The sequence below is a fragment of the Scomber japonicus genome, chromosome 16 (assembly GCF_027409825.1).
Source record: "Scomber japonicus isolate fScoJap1 chromosome 16, fScoJap1.pri, whole genome shotgun sequence".
Classification (NCBI taxonomy): Eukaryota; Metazoa; Chordata; class Actinopteri; order Scombriformes; family Scombridae; genus Scomber; species Scomber japonicus.
This window is the reverse complement of record NC_070593.1, coordinates 12936157-12962202: the sequence shown is the minus strand read 5'-3', so window position 1 is coordinate 12962202 and position 26046 is coordinate 12936157. Positions and strand designations below refer to the sequence as shown.

Here is a 26046-nt window from a genome sequence, read left to right as displayed (position 1 = left end):
CCCAGATGTTTGCGGCTAGGTTTGCTGCCCCTGGCCTACCTGTGGCGCCGAGACCAGGAGTCCCTTCTCTCCGAGATGATATCATCTGACCTCCATGCCATTCTCATCAAAGTTGCTGCCTTCGGTGAGTTTGTGTCTCACTCTTTTGTGTCTCTGGCAGCTGGTGAGCAGTCTGATATCCCCTTCTTCTCTTCCTTTCCAGCCACCCTTTTTTTAACTTAATTTTTTACTTTTTTACTCTCTTTGGAGGTTGGTTAAGTAGTGTTTGGCGTGGGGATCGAAGGGACAGAATTTGGATAAGTGAGGGGAAAGGAGGAGGAGAAAGGGAGGTGTAACCAGAGAGAAAAAGAGAGACAAGCAGAGTAATGCCCTAATCATTAATCTGTGGCTTAGCAGCAGTGTTGAGACTTGTGCCAGCGGCAAAGGTATTGAAGCAGAGAACAATATGAAAAGATAAGACGCACAGGGGGAGGAGGTATGAGAAGTGTGCAGTGGTATTGGGAGGGTGGGTGGAGGATGAGGAGGGGAGGGGGCGGCGGGGGAGGATTGGCAGTTGAGAAATAATCACAGGTGATTGCCCCACACATTAATGCAACCTGTCAATAAGTGACGCATGTCCCCATTGTGTCTGAGAAACACTGCATTCTCTGCTTATGCATAGCTCAGAACACATGGTCCGTGAAGTGAAGATGAAAATCAGGTATCTCTCATTTACGTTTTTTCAACTGCAACAGCACTGAGGGAGGAGGTTAATGTGGTGTCACCTGCTCTCTACCTGCCTGTTTTGGAGCCCGAGGACAGGAAGATCAGATTACTGAAAAACAGGAGAGTGAAAAAAAAAACTCTCTCTTTTTCTTTTCTTGGGTACATGATGTTAAGATCCCTACCTGTATCTACTTGACAGTGCAGCCGGATCCCTTTTGACGGTCTCAGTGATAAATGATAATTACGGCTACAAATGGTTCTTTTTACTCTCAGACTACTCACGGCAATAGATCATCAGGCAGACACTGTTTACGCGCTGTTAAGTGCTTGTTGTCACCTTTGGTAGCAATGAGTCGAAAAAGGGGTCCACAGCTGACTGATGACCCGCAGAGCTGAGTGGCACGTTTAAGATATTCTGCATATCTTTTAACACTGCTCAAATAACCTCTGGTGGAATGCTTTTGTCAAGCCATTTATCTTTCGTACTGTATTTGCTGGGCTCATTTTTCATTTTTAATAGTTTCATGATAAAGGACTTTTTTGTAATAAATAATATAACCTGTCAGATGCCTGTCAGAGGACAGATGATGTCAGAATCCATGTTTTTAGCAACATTTTTTTTTTTTTTTGTGGGATTCTCTGGGATTATAATTATTGTTTACAAGTCAAAATTATTATTTTACAGTTGTAACAAGATAAGACCTAAGTCTACATTTAATATTAATTGATCATAATCATAATGCCAAATTACCCCTCTGGAATAATAAACGTTGAGAAAAAGCCACACCTTAAAGACCTCAATCACCCTGTAACCCAGCTACCACCGCCAGACTTTCTACCCTAAACATCTAATTCCGTCTAAAAGCAAATTCTCGACATTTCTTAGAAGATTGTAATTAGAAAGGAAAATCACCTCGGGTGTCTTTGAGTGTGTATCTTGGCCTCCCACTATATGAAGGTGTTTGTATGAGCTTGTGCGCATGTGTGTTTTGGCTACAGGTAAAAAGGAAAGATCTTATCACCCCTGACTCCTCACCTGTCCCGAGGCAGTTGTAATTAGAAAGGAGAGAATTGAATAGGGGTGCAAGCGCCCAAGGCATTTTAGGCGGTACTTGTATAATTGCAGCTTTGGTGGGAGCAGGTCTGAGCAGTGAGGTGTGATGTTTAGGGGAGATTGGGTGACAGAAAGGCATACCTGGTGGCCTTTACTGTTTGCATGTGTGTGTGTGTGTGTGTGTGTGTGTGTATGTGAGCAAAGAAAGAGATTTGGAAGGGTTTACTTGTGCAGACTTCATGAGGAGGAAAAAAAAAACAACTCTAATGGGGCAAAGGTTAAGTCTCCCTCTGAAATGACAGCCAAAACAGCTTATGATATTCTATGGTGATATGAAATGGGTTTTGGTTGGAAGTCATTCAAGATTAATATTCCTTCGTTAGCTTCTCAGAAAGACAGGTGGAAATTAGCAGTGAATGGATAAAGAAAAAAAAAATCTCTTAAGAGAGGATATTCGTTGATGACAAATCCCTGTAGTCAAAAGACAGCTGTCCAAACGCAGGATGATCCTCTAAGTGAATTTTCTAGAAGTTTTCATTTGCGTGCCGATGGCAGCCTAAAACCACAAAAGAGAGAGAGAAAGAAGATTTTAGTCTTTGAAGATACCAGATTGCATGTAGTGAAATAAATTTCACTATCTGAACCTAAGCCTATGAATGTCAGAATATACTTCTAATTAGAAAAAGGTATTCCTCTCAAAAGGAAATGCACATTTTTGTTGAGAAACTGTCTCTTTATAATGCAGTATTTCTTGAGCTAACTGTGGTAATTGGCAATTTCAAAAGTCAGCATTAAATATTCATGTAATTAGTTAATTGATTGATTAGTGCAGGTGTGTGTGAGGGCACAGGTTCAGCAGTTAATTGGTCCTCAGCTCCAGAGATAATTGGCATGTGTGAAATCAAGGTCTATCCACTGGAAAACCTTTTATCACTGCATGATCTTTTACCCTTCACATGAGCGTAGCCTTTGTGCTTTGAAGAAGAGAATTTATATCACAAATTTACTTTCACTGATCACCTCATCCACTTAAGGATGTTGAATATAATTTAATGTATACTTAAAGTACAATTAATGTTCAAAGACATTTAAGAAAATTTACTCAACATTTTTCCAAGTGGAAGGTGGTAGCTGGGCAATTCAAATAGCATTTTTTCTTTTAACTTAAAAAGAATGTCATATTACAATATTAGAAGTATTTTAATATTTCAATCTTGCATTTACAATTGTAAGCATTAGGCAATAAATGTGATAAATGTTCTTAAATAGATAATCGCAGGCAGAAGATATTATTACATGATTGTAACATGATGATTATAGGTACAGATACAGGATTCAAAGACTTTATAAGCAGTCTGCAAAAAGACAAGAGGCAATTACCTCCTGGAATGAAGTAGCCTGTCTTCCCACCCAGGCCAAATTAACTTTTCGTCATTGCAGTCAATCAATTCATGTTATCAGTTGTTTTTCTGTGCCACAGCGAAGCATTGAGGCTCTATATATACTTTAAGAAGGCTGTAATACAGTTAGAGTAATGATATAGCTCATAAGATATGAGTTTAGAACCTAATAGAAATTAGTAGTTAGGTCAGTTTGGTTTGCCTTCATTACATAGCTAACAGTAGAGAAGTGGTAAGAAATGAGGGGACAGAGAGATGGGTGTTGACATGCAACAAAGGTTGCGGTTACATGGTCAATATCTTATACTGTTTTTTTTAACCACCTGACAAATCTCAGAATAAAGTACACATTGGGTGTTTGTGTGAAAAATAGATTTGAAAATTTCCTGAGGTTAATTTTGTCCAGTTTAATGTGGTTGTAAGTACCTTCAGTTTCTCCCTTTTTGAATGTGGGACTGAAAAGATTCAATCTTGATGTGATTGCTACACAATTCATGCTGCCTATTATTCTGTTCACTGACACTGAATTTCAGATAAGAGCCTGACAAATTTCACATATAACCTTAATCTTATCATCCTTTGTGTGGTGCCACCTCCCTCCTCTTCTTTCTTCCCTTCCGTTCTGTATTTCTCTCGCTCTCTCTTGCGAAGATTAGGTGATAGTGAACAGCTATTGTTTTGGCTGGGGTCTTTGAGAGTGTTGTTTAACGGCTGATGCAGCTCACTTACTAGGGAGGAGATGCTTATTTCATCCATTTAAAGGCTAAAATGTTACACATCATGAATCCAATTTTCTCTGCCTTTTCTCTCTGAAGGCAGGGATTAAAGCTGAGCTGTCAGCTGGCATGCCAGATCTTAAGACAACCCGTGGATGTCTGTGATACTGCGCTCAGCTCAGCTCAGACAGTATCTTGAATCTTTAGGCTTTTAATTTAGCATTAAGGCTCAGTAAGCAAAATCACAAGCAGTTTCAATTAAATACGTAACTCACTGCTGTGGGTTTACACGAATCAACCTCTTCAAGGTGGGCAAAGGCCAATCATGATCGTTAAAAAGAATTAGTAGAAAAGTGTGCTCTGGAAATAATTGCCATTGACTATAAGGATAAATATGAGACCAGCATTTTTTGTAGAGTTCACAAGGAGAACATGCTTTTTTAATCTGAAATCAGTGCCTTTTGGTCCAAGAATTAACTTTAAAAAGTGGATATTTATGCAGAAAGAGTTTTCCAGATTTCACTTGTTATTGTAAGCTTTCTACTTTATGATTAACATGTATTTTGTCTTATAATGTCTTGCATACAGTACTTTTTCCACGTTGTTTTCTTTTACTGTTTTTTCACAGAAGAAAAACTCACTTGATATTCTAAATGGCTCTTGGTTTCCCAGTAAACGTTTTATTCCTTGCTAATTTCAAACCTCCTAAATGTCGACAAGGTTTTTAAAAATGCTCTCCCTCATTACTGGACTCCCTGGTTTTAAAGTTCACTGAATTTAATTGGAGTTTTATAGGATAATACGAGGTAAAAAGCCCTTTTAAAGGAGAGCCATTCCTCTCAGTCTCTCTTAGGGAAGCTCCTCTCTCTCCAAAGTGCGGTCTTGCTGTCTCTGGCGGCAGACTAATGGCAGCTTCTAGTGGGCTTATTTGGGTTTAATGTGGCATAATGAGGTTAGGTAATTGGGTTTAGGTCAAGTTGTAAAACAGGTTCAGAGGAGACAGAGATGTGAAGATCATGTAAATGAGTGGTGTTAGATCGCTGAAGGCTCACACTGGCTACTAGACTTATACTTTAAGCATGTATTGTACAACTGCAAGCCCATTCCACATATCTTCATATCTAAATGGTTACAGTAACCTTAAGTCAGTCAGGAACATCTATTAAGAAAACACTCGAACAAGTGCTAAGTGGTCTTGGGAAAAATACCTTCACATTAATGCAATCGTAATGTATCATTTTATCACTCACCCCTGTCTTCCTCAATATCTGTCCTCCTCTTCCCGCCTTGTAAATATCAAATCATGTATCATATATTATTTAAGAGAAGGGAAGTTAATGAACATATTAAAAAAGGCAGCAGCCCCTCAGCAATTTGGAGCCAATTATTAAAATTTGTTAAAAGGCATGACTAATTAAAGAGGATATTTAAATGGGATTGAATTTTAATGGTTTTTTTTGGTCTCCTTATTACCTTTGTGGCAGGGTTAAGATGAGAGGATGTTGAGATTAGATATTCTTACACTAATTAAGACCACCGATCCCCTGGGAAGAGAATAAGGGTCTGCTCATTCTCTCCCTCCACACTCTCTCTCTACCCTCGTTCTCTCCCTCCCACCGATGTGACCCTCATTCTCTCCCCTGTAGTGCTGGACCACTGGGGCCTGGAAGAGAGAGACAGCTGGGATTAAGATGAGCCCAGTGTATAAGTATAATAAATCTACCTGGCACTTTGTTGAATTTACTTGCTGCTCATTTTATGATCTTCACGTTACATTAACACAACGTGACCAGCAAAAACAACCCGACTTTCTGTTCTGTGTACGCGGAAGTGTAACTCCTGTGAACCTTGTCGCTAAGCAACCACGACAACACATTCTACACCCAGGATGGGATGCAACGTCCTTCCTTCACATCTTTCCACTCTTGTCTCCCATGCGCTGCACCACATGGGGTCGTGGATGACACATTAACCTTTGAGGTTGTCAGGCCATGAGAGAAGAGAGATTTGCTCATTACGATTAACTTTGTTCCTTTAATTAAACACATGAACGTGCCGATGAACAGTACCAGTGATGCCTCAGATAGCGGAGCAATATTAAATGAAATTATTCGGGACAATATAGTTCTTCACTGCAATGGCAGTGGTATCATAACTAGGCTTATAATAGTAGGAGGTTAGTCTGTCTTGTGGTACAGAGAATCAAATTCTCCAAAGATCCAATTCCAAATTCAATTCTTGCCTACACTGTTTTTACGGACTTTGTCACTTTATGATTGATATGTCTTGAGAAAGGGCATTGTGAATAAGTCATTGCAGAGGTGATGAGTGTGTGAAGAAATTGACCTTTTTCTTCATGACCTCGATCATTTTTACTTAACTTGATATCACCCAAAGTGTTAAATACGTATTTGTTTACATAAGAATGTCACCACTATTTTAGCCAACAGGATGCTGTAATAAACAGTGTAAGTAATCCTGTGTGGTCTGTCCACTAGGGGCAAATGATCTGTCTACCTGTTTCAACAGGTTGTTTCCAGGAGGTTTCAGCATTTTTGATAAAACCAATTTTCGCTTCTGCTGTTAAAATCTTTAAAAAGTGGAAGGCGGTGAGTGACGCCTGGTCTTCCTCAGCCTCTACAGCACAGGCAGGTCTCATGTGCTCCACATTAGCAGCTAATAGGCTACTCATGTCACATTGGGTAAGTAGTCACCGCTCATATGGCATTAACTGTAAATAACTATGTCCTGGCCCATGATGGTTCCTCTGATTCCTGCCATATTGCCAACTGTGAGAAAGCAGCTCACTTACTCCTGAACTTACTGGCAGCTGCCGCCATTACTGACTGGCCACTTCTGTGTTTACATGCGACGTTGGAGGTTTTACATGTATATGTACTTGTCCCGCGATTGATTTTGATGTTTGTCTCTTGAACATGGCACATGTGCAGGCAATTTCAACTAACTTTGCAGCTCAGGGGAAAGATTTTTTTCATATTTCAATTTCAATGTGTGAAATTCTTAGTTAATAGCTCTTTGAAAGGGTGTACTTATATTATTACACTATTATGTTATCTTTCTATCAGTAGCATAAAACGGTCTTAAAATGACAATTATACCATTTATCGCAATTATTTTCAGGACAATATTTCATCTAGTGAAAGTATCGTGGCTAAGTCACAATCGCACATCACGCTGTCATAGTCTTCAGTAACTTGTCAATGATTATATCAATCAGTTAATAGGCAGCCATAGAAAGAAATGTTGGTGAATAAAGCCAGCCACTACTAGTAGATGTGCTTGTTCAGTTTCAGGAAATTTACTCTCATATTTTCAGATAACACTAAGGTGCTTTACGATAAACATGGCAGCTTGAGTATGCAACTACAGGCTTTGGAATTTCCTAAAATGTAGCATTTTACATTCATGTAAAAATTCATGTCCTGTTATGTTTTTATTGTTCTATTCTTTGTAAAAGCACCTGGTACTGGGGGCATTTGTTTTCTCTTGGTGTGAGCGCTGAACAATGTACAGTAGGAAAACGTAGTCTACACGCCTGCACTTTCTTTGTGAAAGGACTTATTTACAGGGTGACACGGAGTTCAGCATAGTGCCATCAGAAACAGGCGCCTGGAAGAATCAGGGTTTAGTGTCACAAGGAGTAAAACCCTTCAATGATGTACATTATCCCTAAATAAGTCTGATCAAAGTGCTAAGCTATGGTATAAAATTGTATATCTTATTAAAAGGGCAGGAGGATATATGGCAAAGGTCTCTTTTTTCAAATGTATTTTTCTGGAAGTCTACTTGGTTAGATGGTTTAAATTGTATTTTTTTTTTTCAGTTTGAGGAGTGAGCTTATATTTTAGGAGTGTGGCACCACTGGGTATACATACAAGCTCTCCTCCACCCTTCTCTTCCCCTCCTTCTTTTCTCTCCCATGCCTGTGAGTCACTTCCATGCACCATTTCAGGGGAAGGGGAGGGAAAAGGCAAATAAACAAGATCTCTTTCCAGAGTTTATGTTCTCAAAGGGAACAAGATGAGGGGGTGGCTGGCGCAAGGGGGTGCGGGGGGTCTGCGGCCAGCAATTGAAAACTGTTGCCCTTACCCGGAGAGATCTGTGTACACTACTTGCAAAGTCAAACAAATAGATCCAGGGTGCAGGTTTACATGTGTGTTTGTGTGACTGCCTGTAAACCTCCCAGCCTGTCATCTTCAATCACTGTTCGCTGTTCCTGATCAGACTTCTCTCTCTCTCCCTGTACGTGTGTGTCTGTGTGCAATTGTGTTTATGTGTGTGTATTTCTGTCTTTGTGTGTTGGTGTGTGTATATTTGTATGCCTTTGTGTGCGTTCCCCACGTGGGTGCCAGGCCTGGATCCAGAGAAGCACTTGGGGAAACCTCTGGCTGACATGGAGCCCTATCTGAAACAGGTCATAGACTGATAGATACTATGCTAACCCGACTCTTACATGTTCACATTCAAGTCAAGTTCCTAATCCAAATACAAAACTTAATATCACATTTTTCTATAAGTTTAATTGAATTAGAGAATGATTGTATACATACTGCTTTATTGTGAGAACACATCCCAAACATATTCTTGTACAATTAGCACTTTCACAGCAGTGTTGCCATTTGTTTTGAAGTTTGTCTCTTGAACATGGAAAACTCTTATAATCTAAAGCTTGTTTAATATTTAACTTTTGACTCACTTGTATTTTGTTTGCCGACTATAAATTGAAAGTTTGGGTAAAATGTATACAATAAATTGTATTTACATGAAATACAGAATTTTTAAAACGTAGGTGTTTTTTTTTTGTTATGGTTAGCTCTCCCAGAAGTATGGTGTCCACATTTGTGGAGAAGGAGGTGAATATGAAACGTTCACCCTCGATTGCCCCCTCTTCAAAAAGAAGATTGTTATGTGAGTGAAGCATGACCAACTCACAAATATTTGTCTTAGATCATCGTTACCATTCTTCAGCATGTGGCTGCAATAAGTTTGGAAGGTGATGTTACGTTGCCCACAGTGGATGAAGTTTTTTTTTTATGTCTGTTCCAGTGATGCAGAGGAGACGGTGATCCACTCAGCAGATGCCTTTGCTCCAGTTGGCTACCTGCGCTTCACCAAGATGCACACCATGAACAAAGCCAGCGTGAGTCCAACTTCTGAAAGAATCCAAGATTTTGACTTGTTTCACAGATAGGATCAATGCCATTCGATGCTGAATCAGTAATTTTACAACAAAAGTGTGAGTTGTTTTGTGGTTGATTACTTTTAAACCACTCCAAGGGCAAAACAAATACAAGAACAAAACCCTTTGGTGTCTGATAACTTTGTCGAGGAGAAGAGAAACACAGCACTGTAGGGCAGAGTTCAGATCAACCTCCAGAGGGTCTCTCTCTAGCATACTCTTGCTCTCGGTCTCTCCCTTCATCCCTCGCACTCTCTCCTCTAGCCCCACATGGCCTACTTTGACGTCTGCAATATTCACTGCAGCCTGAAACTAGGCCCAGCTTAATAAACATGTCTGCTCACATTAAGGCACTTTGAATTCAGGTAGCTGGCTAAGCGGACACAGGCGGGGGTTGCGGGGAAGCAGTAGGGATTGGCTTTTGGTATATCAGAACTCAATGGGGCTTCACAGACTGGAGGGGTGACACTTTGGAGCGTTTTATTTTCATTGCAAAAAGTGACAACTTAAGGGATCCTTAAATAATTATCAGAAAGCTGTGATGAAGACAATGACCTTATTTATGTGTGTTTTTAATTAATCTGGTTCAAATTGTCAGCTTTAATAAGACACCTACTAGTTGACGAATGTTCCTGGCGACAGGAAGTGCTGCTTGTATGTCGTATTTGCAGCAGCGAGTTAACAGTATAAGGGTTACACTGAGGGATGCTATTAGCCTGTAGCTATGCAGGTCTCCGGGGTAAATCATGGGATTTACACGTGTGTTTCTTTGCACATCACACAATACTGTGTACATTTGAGTTTGTGTTTGTTTGTGTGCAAGAGAGCGTGTGTTCCTATTTGTAGCCTTGTGTGCATCTTCTTGTTGGGTGGGGGCTGGGGCTGTTATGGACAGAAAACATACCCCCATCCCACAACCTCAGTGACCCTGCAGCCTCACTCCCTAAAGCTATATATTTTTTCACTCCCCACACTGCTGCTCCCACCCCCATCACACAAACACAGACACACGCTCACATGCTCCCACAGCCCCTGTAGCCCCCCCTAGGTTGCTGGGAGAAGAGCAGGGAGATCCAGGGCCTGCGATGGGAGGGGAGGGGTGGGCAACCAGGGGAGAACCTGCCCTCGTTCAGCCTTCTGAAACTCTTCTCGTCAGGGTGACAGATCTGCGGTGACACCAGCACTAGAGGAAACTGCACTGGGCTCAGGGGGTGGGGATGGACCACCATCATTTGCCCTCCGTTAATGCTAGTCAAGCTATTTTTCATGCTGGCTAGAAGAGAGGGGATGAAGTATAATTAATTTGATTATCATATGGCCTAATGCAGTTGACAGCAGATGAGGGGGGTGAATGAGTGTTGGGCAGGGTGAGGGGGGGCGTTGAAATATGAAATATGTATTTAAATGCATGACGCCCCAGCAAGATTTGGCAGGTAATATATATGCCTTAGAGAATGGTAGTGATTTGTTATTTAAAGTAGCTTGTGTAGAGGCATAAGTATAAGTAAACAGAAGAAAAAAACTGGTGAAATCCAAAACATGTCTCACACATCCAGTCATGAGTTTTGACTGACATCCAGCATGATTGAATCTACAGTATCAGAACACACCACTCCCCACTCGCCTGAGCCACGAATATGTTAGCATGTTGTTTCATATTCATTCACCTTGAAGTTATGTGTGTCTGGGCCCTTGTCATGAAAGACTGACACACACAGCCCACTCGGTGGGGCATTGAAAAGGTTGGCTAATTATACAGCGTTTTGTCTGTCTTTGCAAAAAGCTCTGCGCTCTTTGGTGGGCGTTTGGCCTGATGTATTCCCTGTGGTGCTTTATTGCAGGATGTGGTGGCGAGAGCTTTGCCCCATGGTAGTTGTCCTTGCCAGAGCGCCATTGACAAGATGACTGAGGAGGTGGAATATGCTGATCAAGCTGAAGACAACCACCAAGAATTTACATCAGATTGTGACCTTAGTTGTCAGCAGGGCCACGGTGAGATTCATTTATTGTGAGACATGCACGTGTTGACATGCACGCACAAGTATGTATTTGTGTGTGTGTGTGTGTGTGTGTGTGTGTGTGTGTGTGGGTGTGTGGGTGTGTGGGTGGGTGGGTGGGTGGGTGGGTGCGTGTGCGTGTGTGGGTGTGTCAGATGATATCTGTGTGTGTGGCGTGTGCTCCCTGAATCTGTGTCATGCGGCCAAACATCATGACGCTAGTATTTTTGAGTGATTGTTTGACAAGAGCTGTCATTTCAGCAGTGTATTTGTGACAGTCTCTGAATTTATTTCATCTTTTCATATAAACCATGTATGCATGATGTTTTCAAAATTACCTCTCACACAACATATCCCCTGTTTATCAATGAAGGGAACCTGTCTAAATCAAGCTGTACAAAGTAGTTGCTCATTTCCAAACCTGGTAACCTCTTCCTTTTCATGGTATTGTATCTCTTTCTGCAGGTCTCCCTCCATCCTGCTCACCAAGAAGCACCAGAGGCTATCAGTGGATCTCTGGGATCAACGGGCTTCAGAGCCAAGACCCTGGTATCCAGGGCCAGACATCCACAGCTTTCATACAGTTGCAAAGTAAGGGAGAGTGTAAGAGAGAAAATATTGAGCTAAAGAGTGGATGTTTTTGAAGAATATGGTGTGCCAAAGTTGTGGACATGCTTTTGTGCTCAAGAAAAGCACAAGGGTCTACTAGAAAATTCTTTTTTGCCTCTAAAAATCACAGAAGCGAACGGCCCACAAAACGATACACACAAGTAAACTAACCTTTAATAAGTCATGTTTTCTTCGATCAAATAGAGATGTGATCTTTGATATGATCAAGGGGGGATACATAATTCCTTTGTCTGGGGGTGATTTAAACAACTCAGTAAAAGCATTTCTGGAGGCCTTGCTGTGCTACACTGCTTGCTTAGGCTGTAAAAAAAAAAGAAAGACGCATATGGGGAAAACTTCTTTGTCCCCTGGGTGTCTTTCTTTCTTCTTGCTGTGTTAGCTAAACACACATGAGGTGGTGTGTCAAAGCTTAAGAAGTCACTCCTTATTCCAAAGTGCTTGACATCCCAGCTGGAAAAGCCCTGTGTGTCAGAGACTCGACCCATCACAAAAATGTAATAGTGAGCTGGCCAGCAAACAAGGGCAAGCACTTCAAATGAACCCAAACCAAGCCACATTTTAAACACACCCACACAACATGTTGGGTCGGTTATCGTTTTTGCCCTGCAGAAGTTTAAAAGTGTACGCTTTTACAGTGTATCTCAGTCTTTTTTTCTCTCTTTCTCTTTTTTGATGGAGAAAGAGGAGCAAAAGATGAAAAGCATATTTAATGTTTATCGTGGTGCTCGGCTGAACAGCCTTCACAGTGCAGAGACAATATTAAACAAGTTAATATTTAATGAACAACCTCTTTGTATGAGGGCGAAGTAGTCTGAGACGCTAGTGTAGGCAAAGGAAAAACAAACTTGAAGCTCTTTCAAATGATTGTAGGGAGAAAGGCTGTGCTTTGAGCCCTTGTGCCTGTGTTTGCATCCAAAGCCTGCGATGTGCACGCATACTGTCATCAGACTGCATTTTACAGAAGGGGACAAACACCATTACCACTTTAAAGCAGTTTCAGTGGATTTCAGTGTCAGAAAAAAGCTTCCACTATCCACCTCTTAACTACAAGGGGGATAGTGTTCAAATGACTGTATGAACAGACTGGCTTTATTGGTAGGTATAGCACAGCTCTAACCATGACAGTTTAAGTTAAAAAGAGTTAAGTTAACATTGTCCCAAACTGCTGTTGAATAAAGTAAATGCCAGCACATTGACCTAGACTATTTGTCCAGTGGTAACCCTGCCAGTTGCATTAGATAAAACTTAAATATTGTATTTTCAAAATAAAATAAAAAATGCTTAGCTAGAATACATTTATTGATTGCCTAATGAAACACATATTTTTGGTCACAAACCTACTAGTTTGTCTAAGTGAACATTTCCAAATTTGGATTGTATATGGAGTATATTGGTTTCTTGCTGTTGAAAGTTAAATTTTATGTGGTAATTTGCATAACAACATTTTCCAAATATGTATAAATTAGCTTAGCCAATGTGAGATTACACATGATTTACTGGGTAGTTTATAGGACAGCATGTTACACTGCAGTGATTTCTAATTTGCTGCTTGTATCCAGGTGAGTTAGACAGCAGAGGCTGGAAGATGAAAAACATTATCCTGGTCCACCTGTATGTGAGGAGTATGGAAGACTTTGGTCCACTCAACACAGTCTACAAGAAACATTTTGGCATAAACCCTCCAGCCAGGTAAACATGTAAACATGCATATAGACCTCTCCCTGTTTCTTCTAAGGGAACATCTTCTTATTGTTTAAACTCTAAAGCATTTGCTTTTCTTCATTAGTTCTATTATCTATTCAAACATTTACTCCATATTTCCACTCTTTTCTTTTATAGGGTGTGTGTCCAGGCTGCTCTACCTGCTGGTCAGCTGTTGCAGATGGACTGTCTGCTGCATGACTGGACCGAGCCCCTGGAGGATGGCTGCTTCCACCAGAAAGAGGCTCTGCATGTCCAGAGCCTGTCCCACTGGGCCCCAGCCAACATTGGGCCCTACAGTCAGGCCCTCAGGGTAAGGCTCCAAAGCCCACAACATGAAGAGGTGGTGCCGGTGGTTAGAACATGTAGAATTCAGTGGTGGCCACAAAGGGTGTAATTGCCTGCTTGGGAAATCCTAATGTTTCATGCACAGTGAACTGTAGATAGCTTGCATCATCAATTAATCTATTGGGTTTTTTCATGAATTCATCTGTTTGATTGTTGGAAAATTGGCCACAATTACTGGCAAGGGACAAAAGCAATGTCTTAGCTTTTGTCAGAACTCAAAGATATTAAATGTAAATATTGACAGTCGAAAAAACAAAATCCTTCATGTTTTACAGAAAGGAAATTATAAATATTTTTTGATCAATGGATCAAATTAATATAACATGTTGATTGACTAATTATTCAAATACTCCTTTAAGCTCTACTATCCTGTCAAAGGATATCGTTAAAGTATCCTGTTGTCTTTTATCCGTTTCTGTTCTCCACATTACTGGTTTGGCAATTGAAAATATCACTGTAAAAAGGTAAGTAATGGATTAATGAAGGAAGACCAAGGATTTCTGTGATGAATGACAAATCTTGCTGGTGTTTTTCATGATGCTTTGTTGTACTTGGCTCTTTCAAAGCATTTGAAGTCTCTCAAATTACGTGCAGTACTATTTCTGTGTACCTCTCTTGTCTCTGTTTATGTGTAGACGCATGTGTGCAGATGTCTGTGATTGTTGTTTTGTGTGATAGTTTGTTCTCTTGTACATATATTTACATGTATACAAACATGTATACACAATATACTGGTATGTGGGTAGTATGTATTAAGGTCTACTAATTTGGCCTATAAGGATGTCCACAGTAAAACATTGCGATGGACGATGATATCATTGTTGAGTGTGGGATTTGTCTCATGGGCTCATCCCATAAAGGTACTATCATTTTTTATATGCTTTCTTTTATACATTTTATATCTTGTATGTTGGATATTAATTACTATTTCTATTGTCTTAACAATTTTGCCCATTACAGACCATCCTCACCTACTCACCCAGTATTTTCTTACTTTTCCTCCCTATAGCCTGTGCTTGAGCTACCTCATTAAGCAGATCATCTGATTACAAAAACTAAAACATGTAAATACTAGTCCATAGTGACATAACTGCAGAATATACCAGTGAATTTTTGTCTTTTTGTAATTTCACTGTCTGCAGCAAATGTCAATCTGCGCTTAGTGTAGTTTACTGTGTGGCATGCAGATTTGATCCAGGCTGGCCATACCATATTGGTGTGTCTGTGTGTGTGTGGTAGTGTGTGTGTGGCAGGGTACGCCCCAATGTTGTTGTGGACTGGGGGTGGAAGGGAGAGAGGGTTTTTAAATCGATGTTATGATCGTAGAGGGCTCAGCGGTCGATGACTGTCAGCCATTGGCGATAGATGATGGCATCGTCCATTGGTCCAACCCTAGTATGTATTCATTTTTCGCACTTGTTTGTAAAGCTACAAATCGAACTTCTTTCATATTGTTTAAAAGCCAGAAAGAATGTTGAATTTCAAAGGCAGAGCAGAGGAAGTGTGGGCCGCGGTTGCACGGTTGGCTTGGTGTTTTGTTTACCCAGTGTGTATTATATGGGATTACACTTGTCAAGGTACTGTCAACAAGGATAGTGTCCATCTCCTCCACACTGTCCTTGATCCTCCAGCCAAATCCGCCTATGAGTGAGAACATGTGTGGATTAGCCATTCGTTTAGAGCTTGACGGCATATCTCACCAGTGTGTCACCAAAGCTCACAGGATCTTGAGCAGTTTGGATTCCTGAGATGTAACCTACAGAGTCAGGTTTGCTTTTAACGTGCCAGCAGTGTTTGATTTCCTCAATGGAGTCTCATTGAGACATGAAATTGAAGTCAGCTGTGGGCAAGTGCTATTGCCTTTGGAAAACAGTCTAATCTCTCACTCCTCTAATGATCATTCATATCCAAAGCAATTTGAGAAAACAATGAGAGGAGTTTGCTTGCTCAGAACTGTGCACGGCTCTTCATACGACCCCTGCGTCGTCTCTCACTGTGTCTGCTCCTCCTCCACACTACAATGACTTAATTTGATCAAAAATGTATTAACAAATCTTCAGTACAGCCAGAGATTTTTACATATTGATACAATTAGCCCCTTGCTGTGAGCAAGCATGTAGTGCCACCCCTCCTCTCACCAGTTCCACGTTGACTCCATCTTAATGACAATTTTCCTTGGTGACTGTTGCTGTGTGACACCATGGCGACAGGGCTCTGGCAACAACTGAGACAGAAAAGCTGCTCTCTGAGGCAAATAACCTGGAGGCCTCCACATTCACTGTCTGTGGAAATGAATTAGTAATTAAAAGAAGGATCTGGCTATACAAAGGGGATGGGGGTGGGGTGAACTTGAAATGATTAAAGGATGAATTTGTGATCTTGATTATGTCCAAAGTATGTAATCAGTTTTGTGCAACTGATGTTTTTGTGATGTGCTCTTTGAAGAGGCAATGCATTATGACTTACTGGAGGGGATGGCAAATGAGAGTAGCCCTATGATTAATTATTTTGGTAAATTATTTACTTTATCATTTGTTACTGACAAAACCAAGTGATGCTAACCATTTCAACGTGTAGTTAAGTAGGGCTATAAACTGACCAATGTCCAGCTCTGTTGGGAACAGTGCATTCTTTTGACAAGTGACCAGTGTTTTGAGAGACAGCACATGGCTTCTGACAGGACATGGTGCTCAGGCCCTGCAGGATGTGACTACAGTAGGTCTCCACAACGAGGGTTTGTACTGGTGGATGTAGAGAGGGACGGCATCAAAGATTGGCGAGTGATGGATGCTGGACCTTCAAACTCCATCCATCTATTTATTTATCTGACTGGCTTGTCATGTCTCAGCTTCAGCTCTCGGGAATGGCAAGCTGACTGAATGTCGACTTAGCCTGGCAAGCTGACAGATTCAGATCTGACTTGATTTAAATAATTAGTTAACCTTTATGATGTCAAAGCTGTGGGGCTGGGTGTGTCATATGTTAATGTATGATATTGTAGCAGTTTAAGTAAAGCTGCAGTCTACAAAAACAGTGATTTAATTTATGCTTTGTTTTTACATTATTATATTTTAGTCCTGCACCAGTTGACATTTGTTTGGAGGTTGCGGTCACCATTTATTGTTTGTGAGTGCGGTAGTATCAAATCACTAATTGTTTTGCTTTTCCATCTTTTTTTTAAATCAGAGATCAAATGCAAATTTAGCTGTCATTTGTTTTAGATTCAATTTGCATAATCTAATTAAGATATGAGAAGTTTTGTTTTTTATTACATCATTGAAACAAATAAAAGATGCTCTCAGATATCAGTATTTTTGTTGCCAAATATCAAAACAAATGATCTTCATTACAACAAAAGCCAAGCAATAGCATGCTTTTAAAATACATAAAAGTTATTACTGCGTTTTAATTTCAGTTGTTTCTTAGAAGGAGCTTTTAAACAATTATTTTACATTAACATAATAGCAGCAAAAAATGATCATGTGTTCTTAAGCCAGCAACAGTCCACATTTTTTCTGCAGAAATGCATTTGTACTAATAACAGACGATTAAGCTTATGAGTTGCCAGATGGGAAAAATTGACCCATAATTTACTGAAGTCAGAGTTAACAACAGGACTCTTAAACTGTTGGGTTTTTCCACATGTATTTAAATGAATGCTGCCAGTTATGTCACATTCCCTTTGGAGTCACATTTACTGAGGCAAACACAATAGCCAAACCAGGTCTGAATAGAGAGACTATCAGTTGAATGGTTGTTAAACATCTCCTCTTTCCTGTTAAGGTAAGTGGCTCACCCCTGGGATATTTGCTGGGAAATTATACTCACTGATCACATTCTGCGGGGCGTGTTTGGGGAGCTGACTGCGTTAGCCTCAGGTTGCTGGTGAACACTAACCCCTTTCCCATTCCCCTAATTGTGAGTGACAGTCAATATTGTGGAAGACTGTCTCGCACAAGCCCGCGATAGGATTTGCATTGGATTTTGAAAATTGTCAAAGTGGACTGTGAGGCATCGGCAGGAAAGTGGATCTGACGTTGCCAATTAGTGTCAAAGGGAGGAGTGTACTGGGGCGTATTGGTAACATTTGAATAATCTTCCTACAGGAGTCTAAATGTCTAAAAACAACAATCTGAACTTTTTCTGACCCTCTTGATGAAGAGTTCAGAGGTCGTGCTGAGCCATAGTGAAGTTGGGCCACCCATGTGGAGCCAGAGAGAGGATGCAAGAATGACTAAAAGAAGAACATAGGGAAAAGTTTTCTGTGCTTGTTTGAAGTCACATTTTTATTTGGTTTATTCCAACCAACAATGTGTATACACTAATTATCAAAAAATATTTGTAAAGTTTTTAAAGATAATAAACAGTTGAGAGTGGAATGACGTGATAAAGATCCCCAAACTAAATTGAACATAGATGGTGTGGTTGTACAGTTTGCATCTTAGACCTCTGACTCACAAGAGCACTCCACATAATATGCATGATTTAAGGTATTTCCCATCTGTGTTTTAAAAAGTAACATATACATACATTACATTGTTTTTCATTATAAAATGGTGTGGGGGGGGGCAAATAGCATATGATGAGTTGGTGAAGATAGCAGACCTGCCAGTACAGCTCTTTATGGTGAATAATCAAAGGGTTGACGGTTAAGTAGAAGCTATTGTGGTGAGTGAGAAAGCAAAAAAAAAATTAGTGATGAATAGCAGAAATTAGGCTAAGTGCTTTAGTTTTATGGTTTGTTGTTCTCACCCACTACTGTAAAAGAGCCAACATGCACAATTCAGCAGCCCCCCTTCCCCGCACCTCATCAAACATCACCCCCCACCTCCCCAAACTTCCTCAGCCTACATCTAGAGACTACATCTACCTCAATTACCACAGAAGAGTAATTAGCCAAAAACAGTGTGTGCGTGCATCTGCGTTTGGGGAGGTATTCATGCAGTACGAACAGATTAATTAGGACGTTTAACTTCATTTCTAATACAACAAAATTAATCCCATAAAATATGAGGGATCTCAGAGGAGGTGCCTGTCAGCATCTGACGCCTTTCCCCTGTTTGCCATAATCTATTAAAACCCTGCTTTTATCTCACCTCTCCCCTGTCATACTTTATGGATTTTTTCATAAACACAGCCCATACTTCATAAATGTCTCAATTTTCTAGTCTATTAATATTACTTCAAAAGCGCTTGATAAAAGAGGAGGGCATGCGTGAAATAATGCACCAATAATACGAAACGCTGGAGGCTAGAACAGTAGGGGCGGCTCTCTAGCGTGCACACTCAGACAATGCAAGGGATGTTATCAACTTCAATAAAAGAACAAATGATCACCTCCAACCAAGGGGAGGGGGAGATGAGGCAGGGAGGGGGAGATGAGGCAGGGAGGAAGGGGTGGGGCCAGGAGGCGAACAGTTGTCGAGTAATTGAGTCGATGAAAAATTAGGTCTTGAAGACTCAGTGGTTTGAGCAGTCGGGAGATTGAAGGCTACTTAAAAAACTATGTTGTTCCTCAGCACGTGTAGTTACTTGCTCCTAGTTGCAGCGGAGGATGTTAACAGAGATTTGTTTTTTCTTTGCATTTTACGCCCATAGAATAGGCTGGCTGTTTTGTTTCCCGAATGCCTGAATTGTGTGCTGTGAGTTGAACGTTTTGTCAGAAGAGTCAGTGAGGTTTTGACTGACAGTTTGGCTTCACCTCAGCCTTTCCCAAGCCAGCATTGATTCAGTTCCTGTCTCTGTACATCACCTGTCTCTGTAGGTTTGACTCTTCCTATCCAAACACTGGGGTCAACTGTCTTCACTTGAACTGGACACACGCAAAAAACACTAATCAAGACCCGAGGCAAGGTCTTACAAAGACACACACATATACCTGTGTGCTCTTTGTGATAGGCCCTGGCTGTATGACAAGGTAAACCTGTTTGGTCATTAAAATGAGTCACAGGTGACACACTGCAACACAGACGTGACTGACAGGACAGGTATATAGCAATCAAACCACACTCACTGACACGCAGATTGATAAAGATATGTGGAAAGACAAGCAAAATGGGCAATTGAGCATACACACATTATCTCATGCCATCATAATACATCCATATCTATTGTTGACAAGTGTTTTCTAACACTGGGATGTGTGCATGCGTGCAACCACAACATGCATGCATATTCTCAGTGTTGCATGCTATAATGTGGATAGGAATTCCTTCCCCCGCTTCGAATACAGCTCCACATCCCAAGACATATATCTGCGCTGACACATGGTCCTAGCTCCAGCCTGGAACAGTGCTCTAAACAGCTATATGTGAGAGGTCAATTCAGACCACCTTTTTAATCTGGTGAGGGGGGCAGTTTTATGGGAAGTGGTGGACGGCAGCAGGGGTAATTATGTTACTCCCAGCCCTATCTCCACCTACTTCACATCCCCCCTTTTCTCTCCTGCTGTGACCACGTGGAAGCTGACCTGTCTTGGCAGTAGTCATTTTCAGCAGTCAGAGCATTGCTTCGCTACATTGTCCTGCACTGCTGCTGCTGCAGCACCACGTGGGCACAGGCTGGTATCAGCTTGTACCAGGCGAGGACAGGGGAAGGACTGGATCTGTCAGAGTGCATCGGCTCTCAGGCAGTCGCGTACGCCGGGACTGTGCCTCTGCCCCGGCCCCTGCCACACTCCCACTCATTAATGGGCCCTGCCCTGACAACTGATCCTAATTGCCTTTGAACAGCTCTTCATGTATTATTGGTGCCTGACTGCCTTGGTTCATATCAACAAGCCGTAGGAAGCAAGGGCAGGATAGCCACTGCCATTGTCCCTCTTTCATTGCACATACTGTACACAGACATGCTGTATGTTATACATATGAATATATGCATGTCTTGTGTGTATTTGTACACTCAGACATGTACCTGCAAGTAGACATGTACCACTGGTGTCTCTAGTGAAAAGACAGCATCCTTCTTGTGAAAGTCTCACCTGTGCAGATTTGCAAAATATTCGACTACACTGTGTAAAAAGCATTACAGTGTGTAGTAGTGCTTATTTGTATATAGATAGAATGTAATGCATTTAATTAAATGTAGATTAATGTCATAATTGATGATGTATGAACATGATTTTATTTGATAAATGGTAGGCTCCTCTTTTTAATTGGAGAGAACCACATGCCGTGTGTGTGTGTGTGCGTGTGTGTGTGTATGTGTGTGTGCGCACACACATGTGCTTGTTTGCTTCTCACTTTGTCACTGCTGATGAGCAGCGGAGGGGTGAATGGTTCAGAGACATCAAGAAGGCATCTGAAAAGCGTCATGTAAAGATCCCACCACCGCAGATATCTGCCAAGACACTCGCGCTATTACAATTGCAATCACAAACACTCAGTCAAAACACATCAATTATTTGTAGTCCCATGTGTGAATTATTACCCCATATCCAACTATTTACTTCCCATTTCACCCCTCTATTTGAATACGGAAAAAGGAGAGGTGGAGTGGCTCGGCTTTTTATTTGTGGAACGAAATAACTGAATACCAAATGCATAGATAAAAAGCATAGCGGCGTGTCCTGTCCACTCCCATCACTGTCTGAGAGAGGAGAGACGTATGACCATCCCATTACTATGGTAACTAGCCACTATATTCAGAGCTGCCCGGGTGTGTTTCTTCCCCCTGCAGTGACAAGAGGGCATAGCTGACTGGGCCTACACACACACACACACACACATGCACGCACACAAAACACATGGTTAGGCAGGGTCTGGAAGATGCTCCTTGTGAAATATACACATGTGTGGCAAATACAGACAGAACAATACAGGAGCAAGCACCCACACATGCTATTGTGGTGACATACAAAAACAGGCAACAGCATTAGGAGCAAAATGTACAATTCACTCTTTTCCCAAATCTTTATTTAAACAATAGACACAGGAATTAAGCAGTAAGATAATTAAATTAAGCAAAAAAAAGAAAAAAAACATTTTGATTTGGTGTTTTTGACATACAGATATTGGCCTAACAGAGTTTAATAAAATTGTCTAACATTTTATTTATAGAATGTTCTGTTCACAGGATAAATGTAGCGAGAAAGAGAAACAACATGATTGACATGTTACCAACAAATACAGGGTTTGTAATACTAATTGTCACCAACTCAGACCGAGAGGCTCTTAGAGATGGCTTGTTACTGCAGCAGATGCACTGACTGTGTTATACAGCACTGCGCTTTAGTTTGTGTATTTTAGGAAACTGCTATTATAGATGATTTCTATGATTATTATGCTCCTATTTCTGCAGTTCCAAGTTGCACACATTAAAAGTGGCAGTTGCTGCCTCTGGTTAGAAATGATTATTACATTCACATGCAACAGCATGCCAGCATTGCCATTTTGTCTTCATTTAGTAAGGGGATTTTATTAGCCGTACACCAGATGACTCAGAAAAGAATAGCGTTTACATTCCATTTACTTTTGGCCACTCGCTTCATCATAAATTTCCCATGGAGCAATTCTTCTGAGTAGTAACTTTTAACCTGGGTCATTCATTTTTCAAATGCCATTGTCATCAAAGCACGCTTTACTGAGGTAAAAACCGCTGCAGATGAATAATATACAGCGTCCGTTTTTTTTTATGCGGACATATCAGCATGTTCACTTTTAATATATATTTATTATTGATATTATAGATTTATTATGTAAGGGGATGTCAGGCCCCATGAGTCGAAGTAATGTAATGAAGTTTAGATGTTCAGGGTAAGAGTTCATTCAATATAATATAGAGTACACAATATTTTCCACATGGCAAAATTTATAGAGTAGAATTTGATGTACTGACAAAAATGTTAATATTTGCTATATTTTTCAGTGGGGATTCAGTACATCCTTCAGCATATTGTATTTTTATCAGTTTGCTGAATATAATATTATTACCTCTGGTGCACATTTACAGTAAAATAAGACTTTTAATAATATAAAAGTAAATATTAAAAAAAATATTTTAGATAGATGGAAAATCTTTCTTTTCTGAATTCGTTTTTACTATTCTAAGCTACATTTGATTTTCCTGCGTTTATTGATTAAAAAATAAATATAGAACATAAAACCCACAAACAATTTGTCACACCACTTTTATAATTTCCCCTAATTTTTCACCGTCTATATTCCTGCATTTCACTGGTGGAATTTGTGGTTATTTATGCGAACATTTTGACTTTCCCCCCAAAAAAAAGGAAAAGAAGAAAATCCAAGGAGACTTCAATGCTGTCTAGCCAGCCTGTACAAGGTTTGAGCAGATTTCACATGTACAGCATTGCTGATACAACCGCTGCCTTTTTAATGCAGCCATACTGCCATCTGTTGAGACGAGGTGGGACTACATCTCTTTTTGCTCCTGCTGCATTTTGTTGCACTGTCGTGTTCATTCATTCTATCATTCTTTGTTTGTCTGCTGTTCACCTTTTAATTGTGAATACTGAACTACATAATTTATCCCTTACAAGCAAAAGTGTAGCAACAACGCTGTGAAGAGAGGGTGTGTGTCTGTTAAACTGGAAGTTTCAAATGTGAATGCAGAGGACTTTTCCATCTGAATGAGCAGCTTCATGTTGCTTGATCACAGGCTGATTTTTCTATGGCATTCACATTCACATTGACTCATAGACATTTCACACTGTGGTCCCATCCTTCATTTTGCAAACACATAGACTTACTTTTCTTCACCATTATTAACAGTTACACTCTAATGGTTGTAAAACAGCACTCTTTTTGGATTAAATTCCTTTATGTCCAGGTTAGTTAGTGCTTCTATTACCAGCCAGTCTAAGAGATGTTGTTTCAAAAAAAAAAAAAAAAGGAAAAATATGAAAAGACAGAAGAGACGAGGTGGTCACAGCTGGGAAGGAAGAGAGAACGGGGGTTGAGGGTTGCAGTTTCAGCATCATTCAATCAGACAACATGCCCCTCAGCTGAAACAGCAAGACCCTCCCCGATTCTCTCGAATTAGGGAGATTAGCAGGAAAGCGCATAATGCAGGATGATGGAATTTGTCATAATTTGCATTGTCCTGGAAAGATTCGGTTTGATAGAGCGATGCATGGAGGGGCTTGTCATGTCCCACGGGCAGGTCATAGAGGAAGCTTGGCAGAAATGATTTTTGCGATATGTGCATCACTCGTAAAAGCCTCACAACCAATTTGTCAAAAAATGTGAGGTCGGGACAGTTAAAGACAGCAGGGCATTTTGCCTAACGCAATGAAAAACCATGCCCCTCCATCACTCTTCATCCACAGCCCAGCTCTGGGGTGGCACAGTACTCACTACGGCAGTATTTGTAATGTTTTTTAAAATCATATTTATTAATTTTATAGTACATTACAGCGCATTTACACAAGAAAAAAAATGGTTTGATCAAAATCAGTTTTATTTTATTGTAAAAAAACCCAACTTTTTTGTTATGGTGAAAACAAAAAAAATTATTTATTTGTTTGTTTATTCATGCCTGTTGGCATTCAGATGTGTCTCCCTGAGCATCCAACAGTCAGGCTCCCCTGACCTTGGTTATAGTACTGAGCGGCAGCTCCTGACCAGCATAAAGTTGACCAGAGCTGACATGACAGTGTTACTCAGTGTCTATGGACTGGGTATGTCGAGGGCAGACATACAGGAAGAACTGAAAAATACACATACGCCTAGAAAAAGTGGGGGGTTGGGGAAAAGCCAGTGTCCCTGGCTCAGACTGACCACACGTTGCCTCAACAATGGCTCATTATAGTGGTATAATTTTCAGTATTCTTCTAAATTTGTCAGTGTGCTAACCATGTGTTTTGGGCATATGCTTATGGTTTGTTTTCAGAGTAAATGTGCAGTTTTGGACCTGAGAGTATGCATTCAGAAATGCCCTATACTTGCCTTTCTTTGTGCACTCCATACAGCTATTTATGTCGCAGTTTAAGTAACAGTGATTTTGTGTGACAGTTGAGCATACAGGGGTTAGGCTCAAACTGGAGCACAAACAGGAAGGAAAAAAAATAGATAGTGGAAAAAAGAGGAGGGAATAAAAAAGGCAAATATCTCCCTCCCCCTTCCCATGAATCCTTAAATGAGAAGCCTAACATGGGGAGAGATTCTGTAGAGGGGAGAAAGGTTGTGGTTCTCCTGAAAGGTTTGTATTTGTAGAAATGAGGTGTCAGAAGAAGCAGGATTTCCTCAGGGCGCAGCACAACATGAGCCCATCTCTTATCATTTCCCACTCCCAGACGTGATCTGCTTTGAATGCACTAATACTAAAAGAGCCCCACAGACTTGAAGCCAGTTCAAGATGAAATCACGGCACACATCCCCGACAAACTGCCATCCAGCACACAAGGATTAAACAGTCGTTGCATATCAAATCCCCGCCAAAAAGCAGAAATAATATATGCACTTAAATACATTCAACAAAACTTCAACCTCAGTTTTTTGATCCCTACATTTTGAACTATTTTTGGGCTATTTGCCAACCCTGAAATATTCTAGAAAGAAAGGATTATACTAAAGAGAAAAATCAACACAGAAATTTGGAATTTTGGGAAATTAAGAATGATTAATAAAGGATTAAAAAGTAAACCAAAAGGTACTCAATTTAAAGTAAATTAGAATGTATATATCATATTAAAATTTAGATGGCACATACTTTGTAAATGCAACTGTGTTTGAGTCTGGTCTAGTGCTGGCACATGTCATGCTCCTTTAACATTTTGTCTATATTCATTAAAAACCATCAGATAAAGGCATGCAACTTTCAAAAATCATCTTTAAAAAGTTCTAGCCATGGGAAAGAAAGCCTTGCCTGGAACTCTGACGATGCACTTTACCTTAACTCCGTGGTGAGGCTGTAAACAACACTCAAAAGATGTAGGAACATTTCAATGAAAAGACATAAGACAAATATTAATATAATTTTGCATTTAATTAGCCACCTTGTAGCTGATAGTATACTACAATCTGCCCCTGTAGCTTGGTTACATGTGTCCTTGTATAAGGGAAAAGTTGGACCAAATTAATTTAACCTATTTAACACATTTTGTATTATCATTTTCCTAGTTAAATTATGCATGAGGTCTCAATGGGGAGAAATGTGACCATTAGCATATCTGATAGGAGCAGTGGAGCAGTTTTCCACCTCTCTCTCTCCTTGGCACCAGGCAGAAAAACCTGACTGTTCGTCAATACCAGGTCATTTTATCCAGGCCAGCCCAGTTCAACTATACCATTGCAAAGCTCTGCTAATGACACTCGGAGACCTCTTCAACAAGATG

The 26046-nt window shown here is 40.5% G+C and overlaps 1 protein-coding gene across 1 annotated transcript in view; it reads left to right on the top strand.

The window, feature by feature from the left end:
• The window catches only part of dph6 (diphthamine biosynthesis 6), a 59044-nt gene that overhangs the window by 17431 nt on the left and 15567 nt on the right, over positions 1–26046 (top strand). Inside the window, exons 5-12 of the mRNA XM_053336028.1 lie at positions 6–124; positions 8249–8310; positions 8710–8804; positions 8943–9036; positions 10917–11067; positions 11538–11663; positions 13262–13391; positions 13542–13716. Coding sequence (XP_053192003.1) covers positions 6–124; positions 8249–8310; positions 8710–8804; positions 8943–9036; positions 10917–11067; positions 11538–11663; positions 13262–13391; positions 13542–13716 — 952 coding nt within the window. The remainder of the gene's footprint in view (positions 1–5; positions 125–8248; positions 8311–8709; positions 8805–8942; positions 9037–10916; positions 11068–11537; positions 11664–13261; positions 13392–13541; positions 13717–26046) is intronic.